We start from the raw sequence: 22,269 nt of genomic DNA, 5'->3' as shown, positions 1-22,269 counted from the left end.
GAGAAGGAGATCTTGTGTCCCTTCATCTTTTTATAAGGGCATCAATCCCATTATGAGGGCTCCACTCCCATGACCTCATCTAAACCTAATTACCTGCCAAAGGCCCCACCTCCAAATACCATCATATCAGGGTTAGGGCTTCAATATATGAATTTCGAGGGGACACAAACATTCAGTTCATAGCAAGCACCTTGGTCTCTGGGTTTGTATATGTGTTTGTAATCACAACCTTGTAGCATCCATCACACCCAAGAACAGTGGCATGTTGGTAGTGTTCACATGGTCACACAGCCTTTCTGTTGGTCCCCCCTAAGAAGGTAAATCCTTTTCAAGTCTGGATTGCTATTGGAAAATCACAGCCCTATTTTTATAAGAAGACTATCTTGAATCACGTTAGCTCAACTAAACAAAACTATTTCTCAGACAGTTCTCCTATACCCAACAGCTGTACACAAGGCTGATCGATTACAGGGAGCACTTCTTTTTTTTTTTAATTAATTTATTTTTGGCTGCGTTAGGTCTTTGTTGCTGCGCGCAGGCTTTCTCTAGTATGGCGAGTGGGGCTACTCTTGCTACTCTTGGTTATGGTGCGTGGGCTTCTCATTGCGGTGGCTTCTCTTGTGGAGCACGGGCTCTAGGCATGGACTTCAATAGTTGTGGCGCATGGACTTCAGTAGTTGTGGTGTGTGGGCGTGGGCTCAGTATTTGTGGCGCGGGCTTTTAGTTACTCTGTGGCATGTGGGATCTTCCCGGACCAGGGCTCGAACCCATGTCCCCTGCATTGGCAGGCAGATTCTTTACCACTGCGCCACCAGGGAAGTCCTAGGGGAGCACTTCTTGAGCAGGTAGGAAAAGGCTATACTATAAATATCTCAAGGCAGTGAGTGACTCCCAGGGCTGTGGCTGCTGTGATGTCCCAGTTGGGGATTCAGCGCCACCTGCTGGGTGAACTCAGAACAGCAGGTGTCCCAGAATTCCTGAGAATCTGAGAAATTCTGAGAGCTCAGGGTCTATTTCTTGGGGCTCTGGTTTGGAACCAGTGCTGGCAATCTGCAGCATAAGTAGGCTTAGGAAAGTGTGGAGGTAACGTGTGTTTTTGTGGAACCACAGGATGTCCTCAGGCATGCTTCGGATATAGGGATAACCAGGAACATGAACTTGGCAGTGTGCCTTGGCAGGGTGGGAACGAGAACTTTGCTGAGCTTTCAGAGAGTTACCCTCTTGGCACCCTTATGAAAAGAGGGGTTTTTTAGAGAAACTTTGTTGGTTGTTTGTATTTCACCACAAACCTGCCTTCACTTTGAAAGACCAATGTTATTCCTCATAGGTGTGAGGTAAGAGGAAGCTGTCCACTGGGTCTTTGTTTCTCCTGACTGCAACTAAATTCAACAAAAGGGAAATTCAGGGGCCAAGGAATGAAAATTGAACTGGCTAATGAAAATTTTCCTGGGACAGAGGAGATGGTGGTTATGTTCCTTAACTGAACACTCCATCAGGAAAATGTTCTCTCTTACTCTCTCTTTAAAAATTTGTTATGAAAAATTTCAAACATATATAAAAGCAGAGAAAATAGTATAGAACCACCATGTACCCATCACCTAGCCCTACAGTTACTAACTCATGGCCAGTGTTATTTTGTCTATATCCTGATCCACTCACACCCCCCAGTAGGTTTTTTTTTTTTTTTATAAAATGCTTGTTTTCCTCCACTTGATTTTAGGAAGATTTTTTGTTTGTTTGTTTGGCTGTGTTGGGTCTTCGTTTCTGTGTGAGGGCTTTCTCTAGTTGCGGCAAGCGGGGGCCTCTCACTGTCGCGGCCTCTCCCGTTGCGGAACACAGGCTCCAGACGCGCAGGATCAGTAGTTGTCGCTCACGGGCTTAGTTGCTCCACGGCATGTGGAATCTTCCCAGACCAGGGCTCGAACCCGTGTCCCCTGCATTAGCAGGCAGATTCTCAACCACTGCGCCACCAGGGAAGCCCCCAATAGGTTATTTTGAAAGGAGTCCCAGACATCATATTTCATCTGTAAATATTTCAGTGTGTATCTCTGAAAGACTCTTCATTTAAGCAAACCACAGTGTTATAACACTGTAAAAATCAGTAATTTCTTAACATCATTGAATATCTGAGCATTGTTCAGATTTCCCCAATTATCTCATTTAAAAAAATGGCTTGTGGGCTTCCCTGGTGGCGCAGTGGTTGAGAATCTGCCTGCCGATGCAGGGGACACGGGTTCGAGCCCTGGTCTGAGAAGATCCCACATGCCGTGGAGCAACTGGGCCCGTGAGCCACAACTACTGAGCCTGCGCGTCTGGAGCCTGTGCTCTGCAACAAGAGAGGCCGCGATAGTGAGAGGCCCGCGCACCACAATGAAGAGTGGCCCCCGCTGGCCGCAACTACAGAAAGCCCTCGCACAGAAACGAAGACCCAACACAGCTAAAAGTAAATAAATAAACAAACTTATTAAAAAAAAAAAAAGACTTGTTTGAATCAGAATCCAAACAAAGTCCACATATGTATTAAATTTTCCCCTCCTCTTTTTCTCCCCTTTTGGTTTGTTGAATAAATCAGGTCTTTTGTCCTATGCAATTTATGTAAAGATGCTGGTGACATCTCTGAGATGTTTTCTAACAGCATCCTCCATCCCTCTTTTGTATTGCCTGTAAACTGGTGTTTTAGACCTGAGGCTGGATCATACTCAGGTTCCCTTTTTTGTGGGGGGGAGCGGGCAAGGATGGTGATGTTGAGTTGTATACTTTTTTTTTTTTTTTTTGGCTGTGTTGGGTCTTCATTGCTGTGCGGGGGCTACTCTTCGTTGCGGTGTGTGGGCTTCTTATTGCCGTGGCTTCTCTTGTTGCGGAGCATGGGCTCTAGGCGCATGGGCTTCAGTAGTTGCAGCACATGGGTTCAGTAGTTGTGGCTCACGGGCTCTAGAGCTCAGGCTCAGTAGTTGTGGCGCACGAGCTTAGTTGCTCTGTGGCATGTGGAATCTTCCCGGACCAGGGATTGAACCTGTGTCCCCTGCATTGGCAGACGGATTCTTAACCTTGCACCACCAGGGAAGTCCCGAGTTGTATACTTTTATTGCTACACATCAGAAGGCACATAATGTCTGTTGTCTGTCTTTTCGTGATGTTAAGCTTGATTAGTTGGTTCAGATGTTATCAGCCTGATCCATCCATTGTAGATCCACTCACTGTTAGCTCTTCACCTAAAAGTTTAGCAGCTACTGTTTGTCATTGCTAGTTCCATTATTTCATTAGAAGTTGCAAAATGGTGATACTCAAAATTCTGTAATTCTTTTGTAAAGTAGAATTTTACCTTATCCATTACCCTGAGAGATAGCTTCTATAGGAAAGGCAAGATACCAAGATAAATGCTTTCATCTTTCCCTCTGTGTTTTACCAGTTTTCAGAATAATTAGTTGGTACTCTAAGTTTCTCCAAAGACCAATGAAATTTTCTTTGTTGATATTTATTTTCCCTTAGTATCAGTGTGACTCATGGATTTTTAACAGACTTAAATGTGTTCTAATCAAATACAGCTGTCATTTTTCCTAATACTCAGCTCCATCTTTGGCCAATGACTTTTTTCAAATTGACTCTGAGTCCTTTGTCATGATCCCCATAGTCTTTGATAATGTCTTTTATTTCTTGCGTGAAGAGCTGTTCGAGGTATTTTTTGTATATTTCCTGTTTCAGGCCTGGGATTAGCAACTTCTCCAAGGAACTGAAATTCTTTGTTGACAGCAATCTGAGTGCTACCGGGTTCGTCACTGTATCTAGGTGTTTTCTGTGGACAGAGCTAGCTAACGCTTGTATTTTTCTCTTTTAAAAAAGCCAAGCATTTATAATGATGTTTCTAATTCAAACAGAATTACAGAGTTTTATTCAACTTCTTTGACTTTATGTTTGTATCCTTTTTTTCTTATGCTGAAAATCTTGATGCTATCTAAGTAACACATTACTTTTTCCCTTTTTCATACACACACAAGCACACGGATGCACGCATACATAAAATCATATATTATAGCATATAAAATCATATATTGTACGTAATATATTTGAATCAAAATAACAATGACAGTGTTATTATTAACAACACGATTACTGAAAAGTTTGTGATTTCTTTGCAGTTCTTTTTGTCCTTAGTGTTTATCTCCTAAGGACATACAAATAATTTTGTTTTATAGTCATTTGAAGTAACTTCTCTCTGTGTTGTTAAGCCATTAATTCAATACACAGTTAGGTTCATTTGTTTTTATATTCCTTCAGTTTTTAGGGATTGTTTTTTTCCCTTTCAATTTATTTTATATTTTATAGACCATATACACTGTTCCAAAGGGAAATTTTAAAAAGTGAACACAAGGTGTGCTCAGTGAAGTCTAGCTCTCATCTCTGCCCCCTCCATCCTGTTTCTTCCCTTTCCATATAGTTAGCTGATTGTTTTAAAACATCTTTTGGTTATCATTCTATTGTTTGTTTAAGAAAATACATTCTTTTTTAAAAACAACTTTATTGAGGTATAATTTATGTACCTTAAAATTGACCCATTTTCATTGTGTAATTCACTGATTTTTATGAGTTGTATAACCATCACCATAATCCAATTTTAGAACATTTTCATCATCCCACTAAGGTCCTTCTTGTCTATTTATAGTTATTCTCCATTCCCATCCCCAGCCTCAGGCAACCACTAATCTGTTTTTTGTTTCTACAGATTTGCCTATTCCAGACATTTCATTTAAATGGAATGTTACAATATGTGCTCTTTTGTGTCTAGCTTCTTCCACTTAACATAATATTCTTGAGGTTCATCTATGTTGTAGCATGTATCAGTACTTAATTCCTTTATTGCTGAGGAGTATTCTGTTGTATGGATATACCATATATTTTGTTTATTCAGCAGTTGATGGACATTTGGGTTGTTTTCATTTTTTGGCTATTATAAATAACATTGATTTGAATATTTGTGTGGATGTATGTTTTCATTTCTCTTGGGTATATACCTGTGGGTGGAATTGCTGGGTTATAGGGTAGGTTTATATATAACTTTTTAAGAAACTGTCAAACTGTTTTCCAAAGTGGCTGAACCATTTTATATTCCCACTAGCTCAATTGTGAGAGTTCCTGTTTCTCCATATCCTTGTAATTGTTTGTCTTTTAGATTATAGCCATCATAGTGGGTGTGAAATGGTATCCACTTGTAGTTTTAGTTTGCAGGAGAATGTATTCTTTTTCTTTTTTTTTAAAGGATTTTATTTTTTATTTTTATTATTATTATTATTTTTTAAACCACAAGTGTCTTTTTTAAAATTATTTATTTATTTTTATTTATTATTTATTTTTGGCTGTGTTGGGTCTTTGTTTCTGTGCGAGGGCTCTCTCTAGTTGCGGCAAGCGGGGGCCACCCTTCATCGCGGTGCACGGGCCTCTCACTATCGCAGCCTCTCTTGTTGTGGAGCACAGGCTCCAGACGCGCAGGCTCAGTAGTTGTGGCGCACGGGCCTAGTTGCTCCATGGCATGTGGGATCTTCCCAGACCAGGGCTCGAACCCGCGTCCCCCGCATCGGCAGGCAGACTCCCAACCACTGCGCCACCAGGGAAGCCCCTATTTTTTATTTTTTTGGTTGTGTTGGGTCTTCGTTGCTGCGTGCGGGTTTTCTCTAGTTGCCGCGAGCGGGGGCTACTCTTTGTTGCCATGCGCTGGCTTTTCATTGCGGTGGCTTCTCGTTGCAGAGCGTGGGCTCTAGGTGCGCGGGCTTCAGTAGTTGCGGCATGCAGGCTCAGTAGTTGTGGCTTGCGGGCTCTAGAGCGCAGGCTCAGTAGTTGTGGCGCATGGGCTTAGTTGCTCCGTGGCATGTGGGATCTTCCCGGACCAGGGCTCGAAGCCAAGTCCCCTGCATTGGCAGGCGGATTCTTAACCACTGTGCCACCAGGGAAGTCCCGATTTGAGTTTTTAATTATGAAATTTTTAATTACCCAGAGAAGTACAGAAAAGTATATAACAGATCTTCATGTGTGTAGTCACCTTCAAAATTAAACAGATGTTAATATTTTATATTTGCTTTTATATATGGTTTTTTTTTTTTTTTTTTCAGAATACTTTTTGTTTTTTCAGTCACTCTCAGAAGGCCAGTATGACTTACAGGGTTGTGTGACATATACTGCTGTCTAACGTGGTTATTTGTTTCACTCAATAAGTATTCGTTAAATGAATGGATATTGTATGAAATTGGTCTCCTCGAAGCTGTGGTGTAGGTAGACCAGATAAATAGACTGTGGTGTCTGTTTTCCTGTGCCCATTGTTCAGATGAGCAAACTGAAACCCAGAGACCAACTGACTTTTTTAGGTTATACATCCAGATACTAATAATAGGATTTCTTATCTCTTGATTTTGTCCAAGCCTGTTTTAAGGTACATGTTAGGATTTATGATTTTTCTGGAAGATAAGTTCTTTAAAAATCAGAATCTGACAAAATTAGCTTTCCAACTTTCAAATGTTTATTAAATACTAGTGTATGTATAGCACTCTGAAATTTAAAAAGTCTGGGAGTTTAGGTCAAGAGTGGTCTTAGTTGGGTTTGCATTTGTGTGTAGTTTATGACACTTAGTGCTTGGCATGTAGATGAGGCATCATTCATGCTTGTGGAGTAAATGAATGAGCTTTTTTGCTCTGGAGTCTTTCATGCCCGCTGTCTCTGTGGGAGACCTATGGGCAGTAAACAGTTAACTAGAAAAAGCCAAAGGAGAAGACGTGAAAAATATGTGGGCACTAGAAACCTGCTCTCCCAGAAGGCAGCTGGCCATGTGTTGAGAGTTCAGGCTAGATGAGAAGGTCCAGGGGAAAGTCCTTGTGATCAGAGTTAACTTACTCAGTGAACTAGGGGAAGCAGCGCCCCTATGGAGAAAAACAAGCACCTGAACTTTGGACGTTAGAACATAGCTACTTTCCTTAGAGCCTAATCAAGAAAAAGAGTGTATTAGGACCCTGGTGGTGGTGGAGTGCCTCATACCTCTTAGCTCCAGTAGTAAATGAGGAGAAAAGGGATTTACTGTAGACCAGGCAGGGAGCCAAGCACTTTAAAGACACCATCCCATGAACCCTCTCTACAACCCCATTAAGTAAGTGGTAGTATCCATGTTTTAGAGGTAAGGAGACTGAATCACTTAGCAAGATAGTTACTTAGCTACTAAGTTAACAGAACTGGGAATTTGAACGTAGGTCTACCTTGCTGAACTCTCTGCTCTTTGCCTAGACCAATTTTCCTCTGGAGCAGAAGGAAATGAAAGCCTGATTTGCCCAACATATGCAGAAGTTTAAGAAAGAAAAGGCTCCTAGAAGTATGCTCAGCTCTGTCAGGCCCATCTGTCAGAGAAAACTGCAGCAGCAGCAGTCATATCCAGAGGCTGTCTCTCTTGCCCCTGAGTTGATCGTTTTCAGGAATTCAGTTTGCTTGTATTTCATGGGCAAAATTCAAGCTTGAGCCTTGGGGTGTACGTCTGAGAAGTTCCATAGTTCCAGCGCTCTTCGTTGAAGGAGTAGAGGCCTGGTGCCTGCCTGGAGAATTATACTCTAACGTCAGATTTTTTGCTGATTAAGTGATTTTTCTGGAGTCTGACTGAGTTTCTCTCTCATGCTAACCTCCTTGTCTTGTTTCTTGCTGTGGTTTACAATGGCCATCAGATGGTGCTACAGCTTCGCAGTCAGCCTTTGTAAAGGCTTAGGGGAGAAAGAACACCTCCTGCAATGGTGAGGCAGGTGGGGCATCAGCAGGGTCTCAGAAGTGCTGTGGAAGCTGTTGCTTAGGGGCTCTTATTGCTTTCCTTTTGTGGCGGGCACTTTTCAGGTCTCCAGGAGAGCTGGGTAGGCTTACGTAGAGCCAGGCCGACTGTTTCTCTCTGCAGTGTGGTCTCGATCCTTTCGGAATAGAATAAATAGATTTGACCAGGAGGAAACACATGTAAGCTCTGTCCTTCCACTCCATTTGGAGCCCTTTGGATTGTGCTGTTATCTCATCTGTCACATGCTATACTAAAAAAACCGGGGTGGGCAAATCCCACTGGCACAACAGGGTGGTTTTTGAATCCAACTTTTTTTTTTTAAAGATGAGCTTTAAAGTAATTCCTGTAATTATTTTTTAAAATATTTATTTAATTAATTAATTTATTTGGTTGCACCAGGTCTTAGTTGTGGCTCACAGGCTCCTTAGTTATGGCATGAGAACCCTTAGTTGCGGCATGCATATAGGATCTAATTCCCTGACCAGGGATCGAACCCGGGCCCCCTGCATTGGGAGCACGGAGTCTTATCCACTGCACCACCAGGGAGGTCCCACCAACTTTTTAGACCTTTAATTCATACTTCCTGCCCTGCTGCAATTTGAGTAAAAACCATCTGGGCCTCATTTTAGTGACTTCCTCTCTTACTCCCAAAGAGCAAGAGTTATCTTTTTGTTTCAGCCCTTGGTCCATGTGAGTCTAGTTGCCAATTCAAAACAGTGGAGTATCTTCCTGTTTTACTTTACTGAGTACAGACTTCCATCCCTGCTGAAGGTAGAAGGCAGTGTAACAAGGGTTTGAAGTTCAAAGTCTTAAACAGGGGTTCATGTTCTGGCTTTGCCACTTTGTGTAGCCTTGAGCAAAGGAATCCACTTTCTTGAACCTCAGTTTCTTTATCTGTAAAGTGTAAAATAATAGTTTTGACTTCATTTGGTTACTGTGGGAATTAAATGAGACAATCTATAGCTTAGCATGGGGCGTGGCACATGACAAATGCTAAAAACGTGTTAGCTGTCAGTAGCAGCAGTAATTACTGTTGGACATTCGTGTCAAGTATTGTTCAGCAGAAACGCTGCTTCTCTGTTGTATATGGAAGTGGTGTCCTTTTTACCGAGCATCCATATACTGTACTCAAAGCCGATTTCCGGGTTTTTCCTCTGTGTGTCATTGGCCAGCAGAATTAACAGATGTCTCTCTCTCTCTCTCTCTTTCTCTCTCTCAAAAGTAGGGAAATAAATGCTACAGGAGACTAGATCTTTAAAGCTTGTGTTTCTTTTTGTAACTATGAGGATTACTCACTGGTCTCTCTTCTGGTTATAATTTTATTGTTTCTGACCTGAAAAAATCGAGAGTATGTTAATCCTGCTTGATATTTTCTTTTGGACATTCTTGGTGCAGCAATTGAAATCTGTTTCACTTCACAGTTTGGGGGCCATAGTCCCCGGCCCTGGTTCCTCTTGGCCCTTCCCTTCCTGTTTGGTACCAGCCGCTGGCTTGCTTTTCCCCTCTTTCTCCTCCTCCTTCCTTCACGTTACCTTCTCCCAGGGCCTCTTTTCTTTCCCCCTCCCTTTTCCATTTACTCTTACATTCCCTCCCTCCTTCCTGCCCTCCCTAATTCCTCCCCTCCCCTGGTTTCTAGCTCCTTTTTGCTTTCTGTTTGTGTTTCTGAAGGCAGTGCTCCAATTACCTCATATTTGGAGAGAGGAAGCTGTAGCCAATCCGGTTTCTGTCTGCTTTTAGGTCAAGTGATTTCTGAACTGCAGTGAGATGCTTTGAATTTGTCTTGTTGCAGCTCTGAGCCTGTAAGATGGCTGTCTGAATCGGCAGCGGCTGGAAGAGACAGAGAGAGGCGGGGAGGGAGGGAGGAAGAATTGGAGGGATCGCCGGCATAGTGCATGTTTTTAAACGTGCATCTAATCCGATGAAGCCAAGGTTGGGATTTCTCTGGGATCCCAGGACTGGCTTAGCTGCGTTTTTGCCGAGATTAGGAGAGGAAAGCAATGGGAAATTCGCTGGGCTGCGTTAAGGAGCCGAAAGATTCAATAGCTGTTGCTGAGAAGACTCCCATATCTCCTAAGAAAAGGGTTCGGTTCAAAAGGAAGTGGAGGGGGAAGAAAACCCCTACTCCAGAGGTCCCTCGTGAGGAAGAACCCTTGCAAGGAACTGGAGTCATCGAGGAGACGGAAACCCTGATGAAGTTCACAGTGAGTCTCCAGAAGGAGGGAGGAGTGGGAGGCATAGAGCCACCCCCCACAGACATTTTACTGCCTGGGGACTCGGCCCCCGGCTCAGGGGTGGGAGATCAGGGGATGATCGTGCAGGTGAAGGAGCGATTCCAGGGGGAGATCCAGACTGCTCAGCTTTTGTCAGAGAATGAGTCATCAGTTGCCAGAGGGGTCTGGGATTCCCTGGAAGAGGGGATGACTGTCATCGCTCACCTGCTCGATAACCCCGCAGAAAGGAACTGTGAGAAGTCAGTGAGCCAACTGGTGGAATTTCCGAGGACAGCATTGTGCAGCAGCAGGGCTGTGCTGCTGCCTCTGCGTGGAGGGGCTGCCGTGGAGGAAGGAGACCCTCAGCTTGGGTTTGGGAGCGGCACTTTCCCCAGGACAGACTGCCCCACCGACACAGGAAACCAAGACCATCTTTCCGAGGGATGGAGTGTAGGGGGAGGAACCAAGGGTATTTTAAGTGCCCCTCAGACCGGTTCCTGGATTGTGGAACGTTCTCCTTCATCACTCCTGGCCCAGTCGAGAGGCCAGAGCTGCACAGAGCCTGCCCATGTGGGTCGAGTGCCCCCCCAGGTTCCCAGACTGCCTGCTTCTCAGAGTGATTTATCCATCAGTGGCCTGACTGTGAGCATCTTGCCCTCCTCCTCTGGCTATGGCAGCGACGGGCTGCACTTACGAGGGATCCGGCCTAAAGGTACAGAGCCTGAAAAGAGCTCCACGTCCTTCTCAGAAGAGGATGGCACCCTTTCTTTGGAGGCAAGTCCCACCCCCTTAGGGGGTCTGGAGGAGGTAGGTGGGCATGTTCAAGGGTTAGTCAAACAGTGGTTTGTATTACTGGCCTCAAACTTACGAAAGTGGAATGTGGCGAGGAGTGAGGAGCTTGGTGCTGCTTCTCAAACTTTACCTGTTAGTCAAGTACTAGTAGTTAGCGACTGCTGCGCTTGACAAGCAAAGTCTATTTCAGGTCTGCCCCTTGATGCTTGAAACTGTCTTGTTGTCTCTGGGGAATCCCTGACTCTGGGTAACCATGCCACGTAATTGCTCAAGCTATCTGGTGGGGTTATCTCTCCAGGTGCAGTGCTAGGTAATACTTAACTCTCAGCAGGTCTGTTTATCAACGTCCCTGCTGTAGGAAGTTGTGGTATGGCACGGAGGTGATGGGGAGGCCTAGCTGACTCCAAAATGAGTGTGGAAGGGGTGAGGGGTGAGGCACTGACTTGGGTGTGATTGTTCTTCTCCCCTGGAGAATGATGTTCTTATTGGAGCTGCTGTAATTCCCCCCTTGGGGACACTGCTAACGACAACACCCATTCAACATGTGTTTAGGTGGAGAGGCTAGTCCTCCTTTGGTTCCTAATTCCAGCATTAGAGGAGAGGGGCATGGATTTATCTGGAGATTAGTCCAGAGCTGGGGGGAGGGGGTAGAGAGGGAGTTAGGGCAGTTTGAAGGTTCAAGGCTAGAAACAGTTTGTTTTCTGATTGGACTTGTTTATGGCTCTAACATGTTTCTGTTTGTGAGATATATATTCAGACGTAAGTGGAGGTGGTGGTAGTTTTAGGTGGTGGGTGCTGTGAATGTTTTTAGGGGTCAAGGAGCAAGTGAGAATTCAAGAGCTCTGAACACTGAGAGGGAAGGAGACTCAGCAAGACCCTGGGTGGCACAGGGTCTGGTCTGTCACATAGGTGTGTGATTGTGTAGGTGACTAAAGTTATAATTCATCAATGACTGAAGAACTTTTATTGGCATGTCAGTCTCTGCAGCAGAAGAAATAAAAACTTAGGCTCCCAGAGCGGCAAGAGGTGGAAGATGGAGCATGGCATTTTCCTTGCTAGGCTGTGGGCAGCTGCCCTGATGTCTGCAGAGCAGACAGTGTGGCCCACCTACAGGTGCCCTGCTAGTCATCAACAGTATGAGGCTGAGGAGAGACGTAAATTTTAAGCTGATCTGTACTTAAAATGACCTTTTGGGTGATGGATTTCCCCCATGGATAGGCCCATTTCAGTGCCCTTTGTTATTATAGAGTTTGGAGACTCCAAACAGTTGGAGGAAAAGATGGCCATTGAAAAATATTTATTATGCGGTTGGGCAGGAGGCATCCTTGGGCTTTTCCATATAAAAATGTGTGTGTGCGTGTGTGTGTGTGTGTGTGTTAAAGTGGGAAGGGAGGGAGGCAGTGAGGCTGCGGGGGGTGGGGTGTATTTGAGGTTCATCGGATAAGAGGGAATGCCAAAGTCAACTTTTATCTTTGTACAGAACAGATGTAGCATAATTGTGGCAGAACCAACTGCTGAACTGACTGCTCCTTTGATATTCCTGGGGTTAAAGTTGAAGCCGTGGAGGCATCACGATGATTTAGGATACATGCTCATAATACGGTGTGAGATTTTCAGAAAGTTTGGAGTATAAAATGTGAAGGGACTCCTAGTGGAAATCAGTTCTAGATAATGGCCCATAAGTGACTGTGGTGCTTTTGGTGTGGGATCTCCACCCTGGAGCGGGAAGGTTCTGCACAACTCTGTGAGGAGTCTCCAAGAAAAGATTGGTGGGAGTAGACTGTGATCTGTAGTTTAACGGAAGCAACAGCAGTGTGATTCTTGGGCTGTTCAGTATGAGAAGCATACTGGTGTGTGGCGTTTTCTGGGCAGCGAGGCTCTACATCCTGTCCCAGCTACCCCTTGAGAGCAGACACAGCCAGACTACTCAGTTATGGCCCAGGCAGAAAAACTAGGTGGCCCGGAGTCAGCTCAGAAGGCTGACACATCTCTGAGGCTCTGTGTCCGTCAGGTGATGCAGGGACCACAGACTGACCATTCTGTATGACAGATAAGAAGTGACTTCTCAAGATAAGTGTGAAATCCCTTCAGGATGAAAGTCCTTAAGGTCACAGGGGCCTCAAACCCTCTCTGGTCTCTGAAGGCATTGTCTTCAGGGAGCTGCCCCCTCCCTGGCAGCCTGTTCACACGGCCTGGGGCCAGCGGCAGCCCCGAGAGACAGGGCAGCGTGTTGTCGTGTTGTGACATTGCAGACCTCCTGTGAAATGTGGATTGAACCTCAAGGCAAGAACGTCTGACTGGAGTGAGAGCCCTGGGAGGACACGAGGGTCAGAAAAGCGGCCGCTGCTGGTCACACACCAACTCCTTCGCGGAGAGGGGCAGCAGGCGCTTCAACAGGGTTGATTTTTTTGTTTGTTTGTTGGTGCTCATTTTGTTTTGTCTTTAACATGTCAGTGTAGTAACCCTTCGCAGAAACAGTTCGAGCTTCAGAGTGGTATCTGTCCTTGGCATAACTCAGGCCGCGTTGTCTCTCCCGTTGATCACTCCAGGGTATGGTGATGGGAGTGGGGCCAGGCTCTGGCTGCACAGAAACTTGGCAGTGGGTTTGTTTCTTTTCAAGATAGAGAGAAATGGGAACTGACTCTGATGCTTGCTGAGTGCCGGGTTTAGGTAGTAGAAGACAAATGGTCTGCTTTTCTGTTCATCTGGTAGAGTTGATTCTTCTCTTGACAGGAAACAGTTAACAAGAGAAACAGGATGACAGGGGCCAGGGGACAAAAATGGTTTTCAGAATAAGTAGACTCGGATTTGGAGCCGGATGGAAACGAGTTAACAGCAGTTGTACTTTGATGTCAGACAAAGGCCTTTGCTGGTCCATTCCATCTCTCAGGAGGACTCCCTACTCCCAGCTGCCATCAATAGCCATAATACCTGGCTTAATGGAACAAGGAAAATTGTTGAAAATCCCTTTCTTTTCTCTGTCTTGGCTCCACTGCCAATTGTTAGTGGATTCTGTTGATGGAGAATTGGCTGTATACCATTGCCCTTGACACAAATCCTTAGATTTCGAATGAATAGTCAGAAAGCACTGGGGCTAGAATTGATGAGAAAGAAATCAGTTGATATATTATTTTCTGGGCTGAGCCTTTTCAGTTATAAGTATCCCTTTCCCATTTCTCCTCTTTAATTATAGGGAAAGTAGTTTTACTAATATTGGCTTTATATTACAAGAAGAAAGCAAAATTAACCAGATGATACTATTGGAGGAATATAGCAGTTAAAGTTACAGTTAGAGCTTCATTTAAGAAAGGAATTTTCTTTAAAAAAAAAAAAATTTTTTTTTAATTATTTATTTATTTTTGGATGCGTTGGGTCTTCGTTGCTGCGCGCGAGCTTTCTCTAGTTGCAGCGAGTGGGGGCTACTCTTCGTTGCGGTGCGCAGGCTTCTCATTGCGATGGCTTCTCTTCTCTTTGCCATGTGCCACATGGGCTCAGTAGTTGTGGCTTGTGGGCTCTAGAGCGCAGGCTCAGTAGTTGTGGTGCATGGGCTTAGTTGCTCCCCGGCATGTGGGATCTTCCCGGACCAGGGTTCAAACCCGTGTCCCCTGCATTGGCAGGCGGATTCTTAACCACTGCGCCACCAGGGAAGTCCCTTTCAAAAAATTTTGCTTAATTAAAAATATTACCAAAGAATCATTATTTTTCAGGTGTAACAATGGTGGTGTGGCTATGTTTAAAAAAAAAAAAGAGTTCTTTTAGAGATACATACTGAAGTGTTTTTGGAGGAAATGATAGTGTGGGATTTGCTTCATAATAATAGGGGAGGGGTGAAGTGGGTGGAGTGTAGATGAAACAAGATTAGCTATGAGTTGATATGGTTGAAACTGGGTGATGGGTACATAGGAGTTCATAATACCATTCTGCCTTTTTTGTATATATTTGATATTTTCCATTTCAAATGGAAAGTTGTTTTTCTGGGTTTTGATTTGTTTTTTGCTGCTCTTCTCACTAATTTATTTTGTTTTGGAAAATGTATTTTTTGTCAAATTGTTATTTATATTAACATGTAATGAGTTTATTATCTTTTTTATTATTATTATTGTCTTTTTAAAAAATGTTTTCCCCACATGTACCTATGGCAACCACCAATCTGTTCTCTGTTCAATCTATGAGCTTTCTGTTTTGTTTTTTTTTAAAGATTCCATACATAAGAAGGATCATACAGTATTTGTATTTCTCTGTCTGACTTATTTCATTTAGTGTAATGCCCTTGAGATCCAGCCATGCTGTCGCAAATGGCAGGATTTCATTCTTTTTAATGGCTGAATAATATTCCATTGTGTATATGTGCCACAATTCCTTTATCCATTCATCCATTGATGGATACTTCAGTTGTTTCCATATCTTAGCTATTGGAAGCAAAGCTGCAGTGAAGGTGCATATGTCTTTTCAAGTTAGTGTTTTCATTTTCTTTGGATAAGTACCCAGAAGTGGAATTGCTGGATTGTATGGTAGTTCCATTTTTAAGTTTTTGGGGAACCTCCATACTGTTCTCCAGAGTGGCTACTCCAATTTACATTCCTACCAACGGTGCACAAGGGTTCGCTTTTCTCCACATCCTTGCCAGTATGTGTTATTTCTTGTCTTTTTTGATAAGAGCCATTCTAATAGGTTTGAGGCAGTATCTCATTGTGGCTTGGGTTTGCATTCCCCTGATGATTAGTGATGTTGAGCATTTTTTGATGTACCTGTTGGCCATCTGTATGACTTCTTTGGAAAAATGTCTATTCAGATCTTCTCCCCATTTTTAAATTGGATTGTTTGTGTTTTTGCTGTTGAGTTGTATAAATTCTTTCTGTATTTTGGATTTTAACTTCTTATCAGATGTATGATTAGCAAATATTTTCTCCCATTCAGTGGGTTGCTTTTTCATTTTGTTGATGGTTTCCTTTGTTGTGGAAGCTTTTTACCATGATGTAATCCCACTTGTTTACTTTTGCTTTTGCTTTTGGTGTCAGATTAAATACATCATTGCCAAGATCTGTGTCAAGGAGCTTGCTGCCTATGTTTTCTTCCAGGAATTTTATGATTTTAGGTCTTATGGTCAAGTCTTTAATCCACTTTGAGTTAATTTTTGGGTATGGTGTGAAACAGTGGTTGAGTTTCATTCTTTTGCATGTGGCCATCTAGTTTTCCCAACACCATTTATGGAAGAGGCTGTCCTTTCCCCACTGTGTATTTTTGGCTCCTTTTTTGTAAATTAATTGAACACATATGCATGGGTTTATTTCTGGGTTTTTGCTTCAGTTTCGTAAGTCAAATACCATACTGTTTTATTACTACAGCTTTGTAATGGTGTTGGAAATCAGGGAGCATGATGCCTCCGGCTTTGTTCTTTTCTCAAGATTGCTTTGATTAATCAGTGTGTGTGTGTGTGTGTGTGTGTGTGGTTCCATACAAATTTTGGGGTTATTTGTTTTATTTCTTTGAAAACTACCATTGGAATTTTGATAGGGATTGTACTGAATCTGTAGATTGCTTTGAGTAGTATGGACATTTTAACAGTAATGATTCTTCCAGTCCACGAGCACAGAATTTCCTTCCATTTATTTGTGTCTGAAATTTCTTTCATTAATGTCTTATAGTTTTCTATATACAGGTCTTTCACCTGCTTGGTTAAATTTATTCCTAGGTGTTTTATTCTTTTTGATGCAATTATAAATGGGATTGTTTTCTTTATTTCTCTTTCTGATAGTTTGTTATTAGTGTATAAAAATACAACAGATTTTTGCATATTGATTTTGTATCCTGCAAGTTTATTGAATTTGTTTATTCCAATAGTTTTTTGATATCTTTAGGAGTCTTTAGGGTTTTCTGTATATAATATCCTGTCATCTGCAAATAGTGGCAGTTTTACTTCTTCCTTTCCAATTTGGATGCGTTTTATTTCTTTTCCTTGCCTAATTGCTCTGGCCAGGACTTCCAATGTTATGCTGAATAAAAGTGGCGAGAGTGGGCACTCTTGTCTTGTTCCTGATCTTAGAGAAAGGGCTTTCATCTTTTCATCACTGAGTATAATGTTAGCTCTGTCCTTTATTACGATGAAATACATTTCCTCTGTACCTGCTTTGTTGAGAGTTTTTATAAATGGTTGTTGAATTTTGTCAAGTGCTTTTTCTGTATCTATTGAGATGATAATATGATTTTTATTCTTCCTTTTGTTAATGTGTGCTATGTCACATTGACTGATTTATGGATGTTGAACCATCCTTGCATACCTGGAATAAATCCTACTTGATCATGGTGTGTGATCCGCTCACCTCCTGCTGTGTGGCCCGGTTCCTAATGAGCTGTGGACTGGTACTGGTCTGTGGCCCGGGGCTTGGGGACCCCTGCCCTAGAGAGACCTCCATGACTCTGAACTTGAATATTGAAAGGAGCACCCCTGATCTTTACCTAACTCTTCTGTAGGTAATAAACACAGCTGCCATGAGATCCTTCTAGCCAGGCATTTGTAATGAATTATTGCATTGTGCCCTCACCTGTTTCTTGAATGGAAGTTTTCAAAGTCTGATGCCTTCACTGTAGCAGGATGAAGTCAGCTAGAAACTTCAGGACATGTGAATCAAGTATCTGTTAGCTCATTACATCTAGTTCATTACCTGAGACTTATGTAGACTTACAAAATCCAAAATCCTCAGCCTGGTATTCCAACCCCTCCATAATCTCTCTAATCTTCTCTCCTATATCAATTCCCAGTTTGAACTTTCATGTCTTTTTTTTTTTAATATGCTGAAATTTTTATTTTTTATTTTTAATTAATTAATTAATTATTTTGGCTGCGTTGGGTCTTTGTTGCTGCCTGTGGGCTTTCTCTAGTTGCGGCGAGCAGGGGCTACTCTTCGTTGTGGTGCGTGGGCTTCTCATTGGGGTGGCTTCTCTTGTTGTGGATCACAGGCTCTAGGTGCGTGGGCTTCAGTAGCTGTGGCTCGTGGGCTCTAGAGTACAGGCTCAGTAGTTGTGGCGCAAGGGCTTAGTTGCTTTGCGGCATGTGGGATCTTCCCGGACCAGGACTCGAACCCGTGTCCCCTGCATTAGCAGGCAGATTCTTAACCACTGCACCACCAGGGAAGCCCTCTACTTAGATATTAAAACTCGGCATAGATGTTGTCTTATCATCTCTGCAAAGTTCCTCAGCACTGCTGGTTTGGGTTACTTGCTTACCTGTCACAGCATTGATCTCTCTGATTGGTATATTGTCTCCCCTACTAAATTGCTTGAGCTTGAGGCCCAAGGTTGTGCTTTTGTCTTGAGATACCAAGAACTTGAACACAGCTCCTAGAACATAGGTGTTGCTCAAGAAATAACAACAGAATGAGTCAGTCCCATGGTGATTGACTTTTTTGTTGTTGTTCTTCTCCCTCGTCCTAACATATGGTGTCTGACACAGTGTGAAGCACAGATGAGATGTTCAATAAAAACTTACTGACTTATTAGGAGCATGCTCAGTTTCTAGATAATGCTTCAGAGAAGGAATTAATCAAGCCATGGGAAGTGTACGTTGAAAGAAAATTCAGGTAGATGAGTTTAGTCTCTGAGATGGTAATGAGGCTGTGCTCTCTCTCCAAATGGTTCCTTTTATACATCCAGATGAGGGAGAAATCTCCCTGACACTGAAGCTGGAATTCTCAATTTGGGAGATTAAGGTAAAAGCTTCTGCATATCCCAAAGGACAGCACTGTGCAATCACATGAAAAGATGGACGAAAGCCAAATTTAATTATTGAGATGATTGTGATGATAATCCCATTTTTCTCATCCAGTTCACAATCTAGGAAAGGCCCTAATCCGAACAGGGTATTTTTCCTTCCCCTGAGGGATCTAAATATTTCCCTGTCTCATTACAGCTATGTGGAAAATCTGAAGTACAGCTGTTCATTGAACTGTTTCCAATGCAATATACAAAGATACTGTGATTGGCAGACAGGAGATGCCATCAGAGATATTGACTGTGATATTGTGGAGATACAATATCAATTGACTAACTGGAATTTCTTTTTTGGGTAAAGAGCCCAAATACTCACATTCCATTTTGCTTATTCAAATTCTATCCCTTTTCACTTCAACAAATCTATCTCCTGTTCCCAGCAATGTTTTGCCTTAATATGTATGTGAAGCACTACAGTGGAAGAACTGGGATATGTCAGTGTGGGTGGCATTTAGCCACTGAAATAAATAGCTAGAAATGTCGTTGAGGAGAACTGGCAGAGAATTGGTACTAGTGAGGGGCTGTTTACACTGGACTCACAGGATGATGGCGTGGGCACCATAATCCATCATTGGGTCCTTGGCTTGTTTGCTTATATACATTATATACATTATTTGCTAGGTAAGTTTGCTGTCAATAAAGTAATGTGTCTCAGGATTCTAGGTGGGTCTTACCCCCAAATACATTTATTTGTTTATTTTTATTATTTTGTTTATTAACCAAGTGATTATTAATTAAAACATGTTAAGTGTCCACCATATGACCAGCACAACACTAGGTGCAATACAGAAGGACCTTGATCACTGAATCTCAGAGCTGCATCCCAGCTTCTGCTGGGACATATCCTGTGTTGAGGAGCTCTCCTTCATAGCAGCTGCCATGATTTTAGGTCATTCTTATAGTTAAGATGTAGTGTCAGCACCTCAGGAAACCTGGTCTTGGGGAGATATTAAATAATAAAAATACATTAAATAATAGTCAGTAATGCAAGATAGCATTTAAGACCAAGTGTTGGGAGAGCAGCCTGAGGACCTGGCCCAGGAACCCAGAGAGAACTGCCTCCTCAGGAAGGAAAAGGCACTTTGGAGCTGTGTCTGCTCTCTGACCCAGAGAGTTGCTGAGCTTGGCTTCACACCCTGGAGCTGCTGAGGGCAGCGAGTCACCCAGCTGCTCTATGATAGGCCACAGGAGTGAAGGAAGCCTCTCTGAACACCTGCCTGCACCCCAGAGTCCTGCAACATCCAGGACAGGAAGGAGGGAGACCCGAGGGTGCACCCGCTACTCAGCGCAGAGACCCAGTATTCCGGCCTCCTAAGAAACCCACCTCAGGCTCCCATCAAGCCTCTTAGATAGCCTCAACCACCAGAGGGCAGACAACAGAAGCAAGAAAAACTATAATCCTGCAGCCTGTGGACCAAAAACCACAGTTACAGAAAGATAGAGAAGATGAAAAGGCAGAGGGCTATGTACCAGATGAAGGAACAAGAAAAAACCCCAGAAAAACAACTAAATGAAGTGGAGATAGGCAACCTTCCAGAAAAAGAATTCAGAATAATGATAGTGAAGATGATCCAGGACCTTGGAATAAGAATGGAGGCAAAGATTGAGAAGATGCAAGAAATGATTAACAAAGACCTAGAAGAATTAAAGAACAAACAAACAGAGATGACCAATACAATAACTGAAATGAAAACTACACTAGAAGGAATCAATAGCAGAATAACTGAGGCAGAAGAACGGATAAGTGACCTGGAAGACAGAATGATGGAATTCACTGCTGCGGAACAGACTAAAGAAAAAAGAATGAAAAGAAATGAAGACAGCCTAAGAGACCTCTGGGACAACATTAAACGCAACAACATTCGCATTATAGGGGTCCCAGAAGGAGAAGAGAGAGAGAAAGGACCCGAGAAAATATTTGAAGAGATTATAGTCGAAAACTTCCCTAACATGGGAAAGGAAATAGCCACCCAAGTCCAGGAAGCGCAGAGAGTCCCATACAGGATAAACCCAAGGAGAAACACGCCGAGACACATAGTAATCAAAGTGGCAAAAATTAAAGACAAAGAAAAATTATTGAAAGCAGCAAGGGAAAAACGACAAATAACATACAAGGGAACTCCCATAAGGTTAACAGCTGATTTCTCAGCAGAAACTCTGCAAGCCAGAAGGGAGTGGCATGATATACTTAAAGTGATGAAAGGGAAGAACCTACAACCAAGATTACTGTACCCGGCAAGGATCTCATTTAGATTTGATGGAGAAATCAAAAGCTTTACAGACAAGCAAAAGCTAAGAGAATTCAGCACCACCAAACCAGCTCTACAACAAATGCTAAAGGAACTTCTCTAAGTGGGAAACACAAGAGAAGAAAAGGACCTACAAAAACAAACCCAAAACAATTAAGAAAATGGTCATAGGAACATACATATCGATTATTACCTTAAACGTGAATGGATTAAATGCCCCAACCAAAAGACATAGACTGGCTGAATGGATACAAAAACAAGACCCATATATATGCTGTCTACAAGAGACCCACTTTAGACCTAGGGACACATACAGACTGAAAGTGAGGGGATGGAAAAAGATATTCCATGCAAATGGAAATCAAAAGAAAGCTGGAGTAGCTATACTCATATCAGATAAAATAGACTTTAAAATAAAGAATGTTACAAGAGACAAGGAAGGACACTACATAATGATCCAGGGATCAATCCAACAAGAAGATATAACAATTATAAATATATATGCACCCAACATAGGAGCACCTCAATACATAAGGCAACTGCTAACAGCTATAAAAGAGGAAATCGACAGTAACACAATAATAGTGGGGGACTTTAACACCTCACTTACACCAGTGGACAGATCATCCAAAATGAAAATAAATAAGGAAACAGAAGCTTTAAATGACACAATAGACCAGATAGATTTAATTGATATATATCGGACATTCCATCCAAAAACAGCAGATTACACGTTCTTCTCAAGTGCGCACGGAACATTCTCCAAGATAGATCACATCTTGGGTCACAAATCAAGCCTCAGTAAATTTAAGAAAATTGAAATCATATCAAGCATCTTTTCTGACCACAACGCTATGAGATTAGAAATGAATTACAGGGAAAAAAACGTAAAAAGGACAAACACATGGAGGCTAAACAATACGTTACTAAATAACCAAGAGATCACTGAAGAAATCAAAGAGGAAATCAAAAAATACCTAGAGACAAATGACAATGAAAACACGACGACCCAAAACCTATGGGATGCAGCAAAAGCAGTTCTAAGAGGGAAGTTTACAGCTATACAAGCCTACCTAAAGAAACAAAAATCTCAAGTAAACAATCTAACCTTACACCTAAAGAAACTAGAGAAAGAAGAACAAACAAAACCCAAAGTTAGCAGAAGGAAAGAAATCATAAAGATCAGAGCAGAAATAAATGAAATAGAAACAAAGAAAACAATAGCAAAGATCAATAAAACTAAAAGTTGGTTCTTTGAGAAGATAAACAAAATTGATAAGCCATTAGCCAGACTCATCAAGAAAAAGAGGGAGAGGACTCAAATCAATAAAATCAGAAATGAAAAAGGAGAAGTTACAACAGACACCGCAGAAATACAAAGCATCCTAAGAGACTACTACAAGCAACTTTATGCCAATAAAATGGACAACCTGGAAGAAATGGACAAATTCTTAGAAAGGTATAA

General features: G+C 42.5%; 2 protein-coding genes across 15 annotated transcripts in view; both read left to right on the top strand.

Annotated features, from left to right (window-relative positions):
- MACF1 (microtubule actin crosslinking factor 1) overlaps positions 1-22,269 on the top strand; it is a 346,247-nt gene that overhangs the window by 143,089 nt on the left and 180,889 nt on the right. The window lies entirely within an intron of this gene.
- LOC309627189 (uncharacterized protein) lies at positions 5,618-14,249 on the top strand. Its single transcript, XM_082388920.1, has one exon. It carries the CDS (start codon positions 9,784-9,786, stop codon positions 10,957-10,959), a length of 1,176 nt encoding a protein of 391 aa, XP_082245046.1. The 5' UTR covers positions 5,618-9,783; the 3' UTR covers positions 10,960-14,249.

Source organism: Balaenoptera borealis, assembly GCF_965194805.1.
Source record: "Balaenoptera borealis genome assembly, chromosome: 1".
NCBI classification, from domain to species: Eukaryota; Metazoa; Chordata; class Mammalia; order Artiodactyla; family Balaenopteridae; genus Balaenoptera; species Balaenoptera borealis.
Note: the sequence above shows the minus strand (reverse complement) of the source record. Positions and strands in the feature narration are given on the sequence as shown.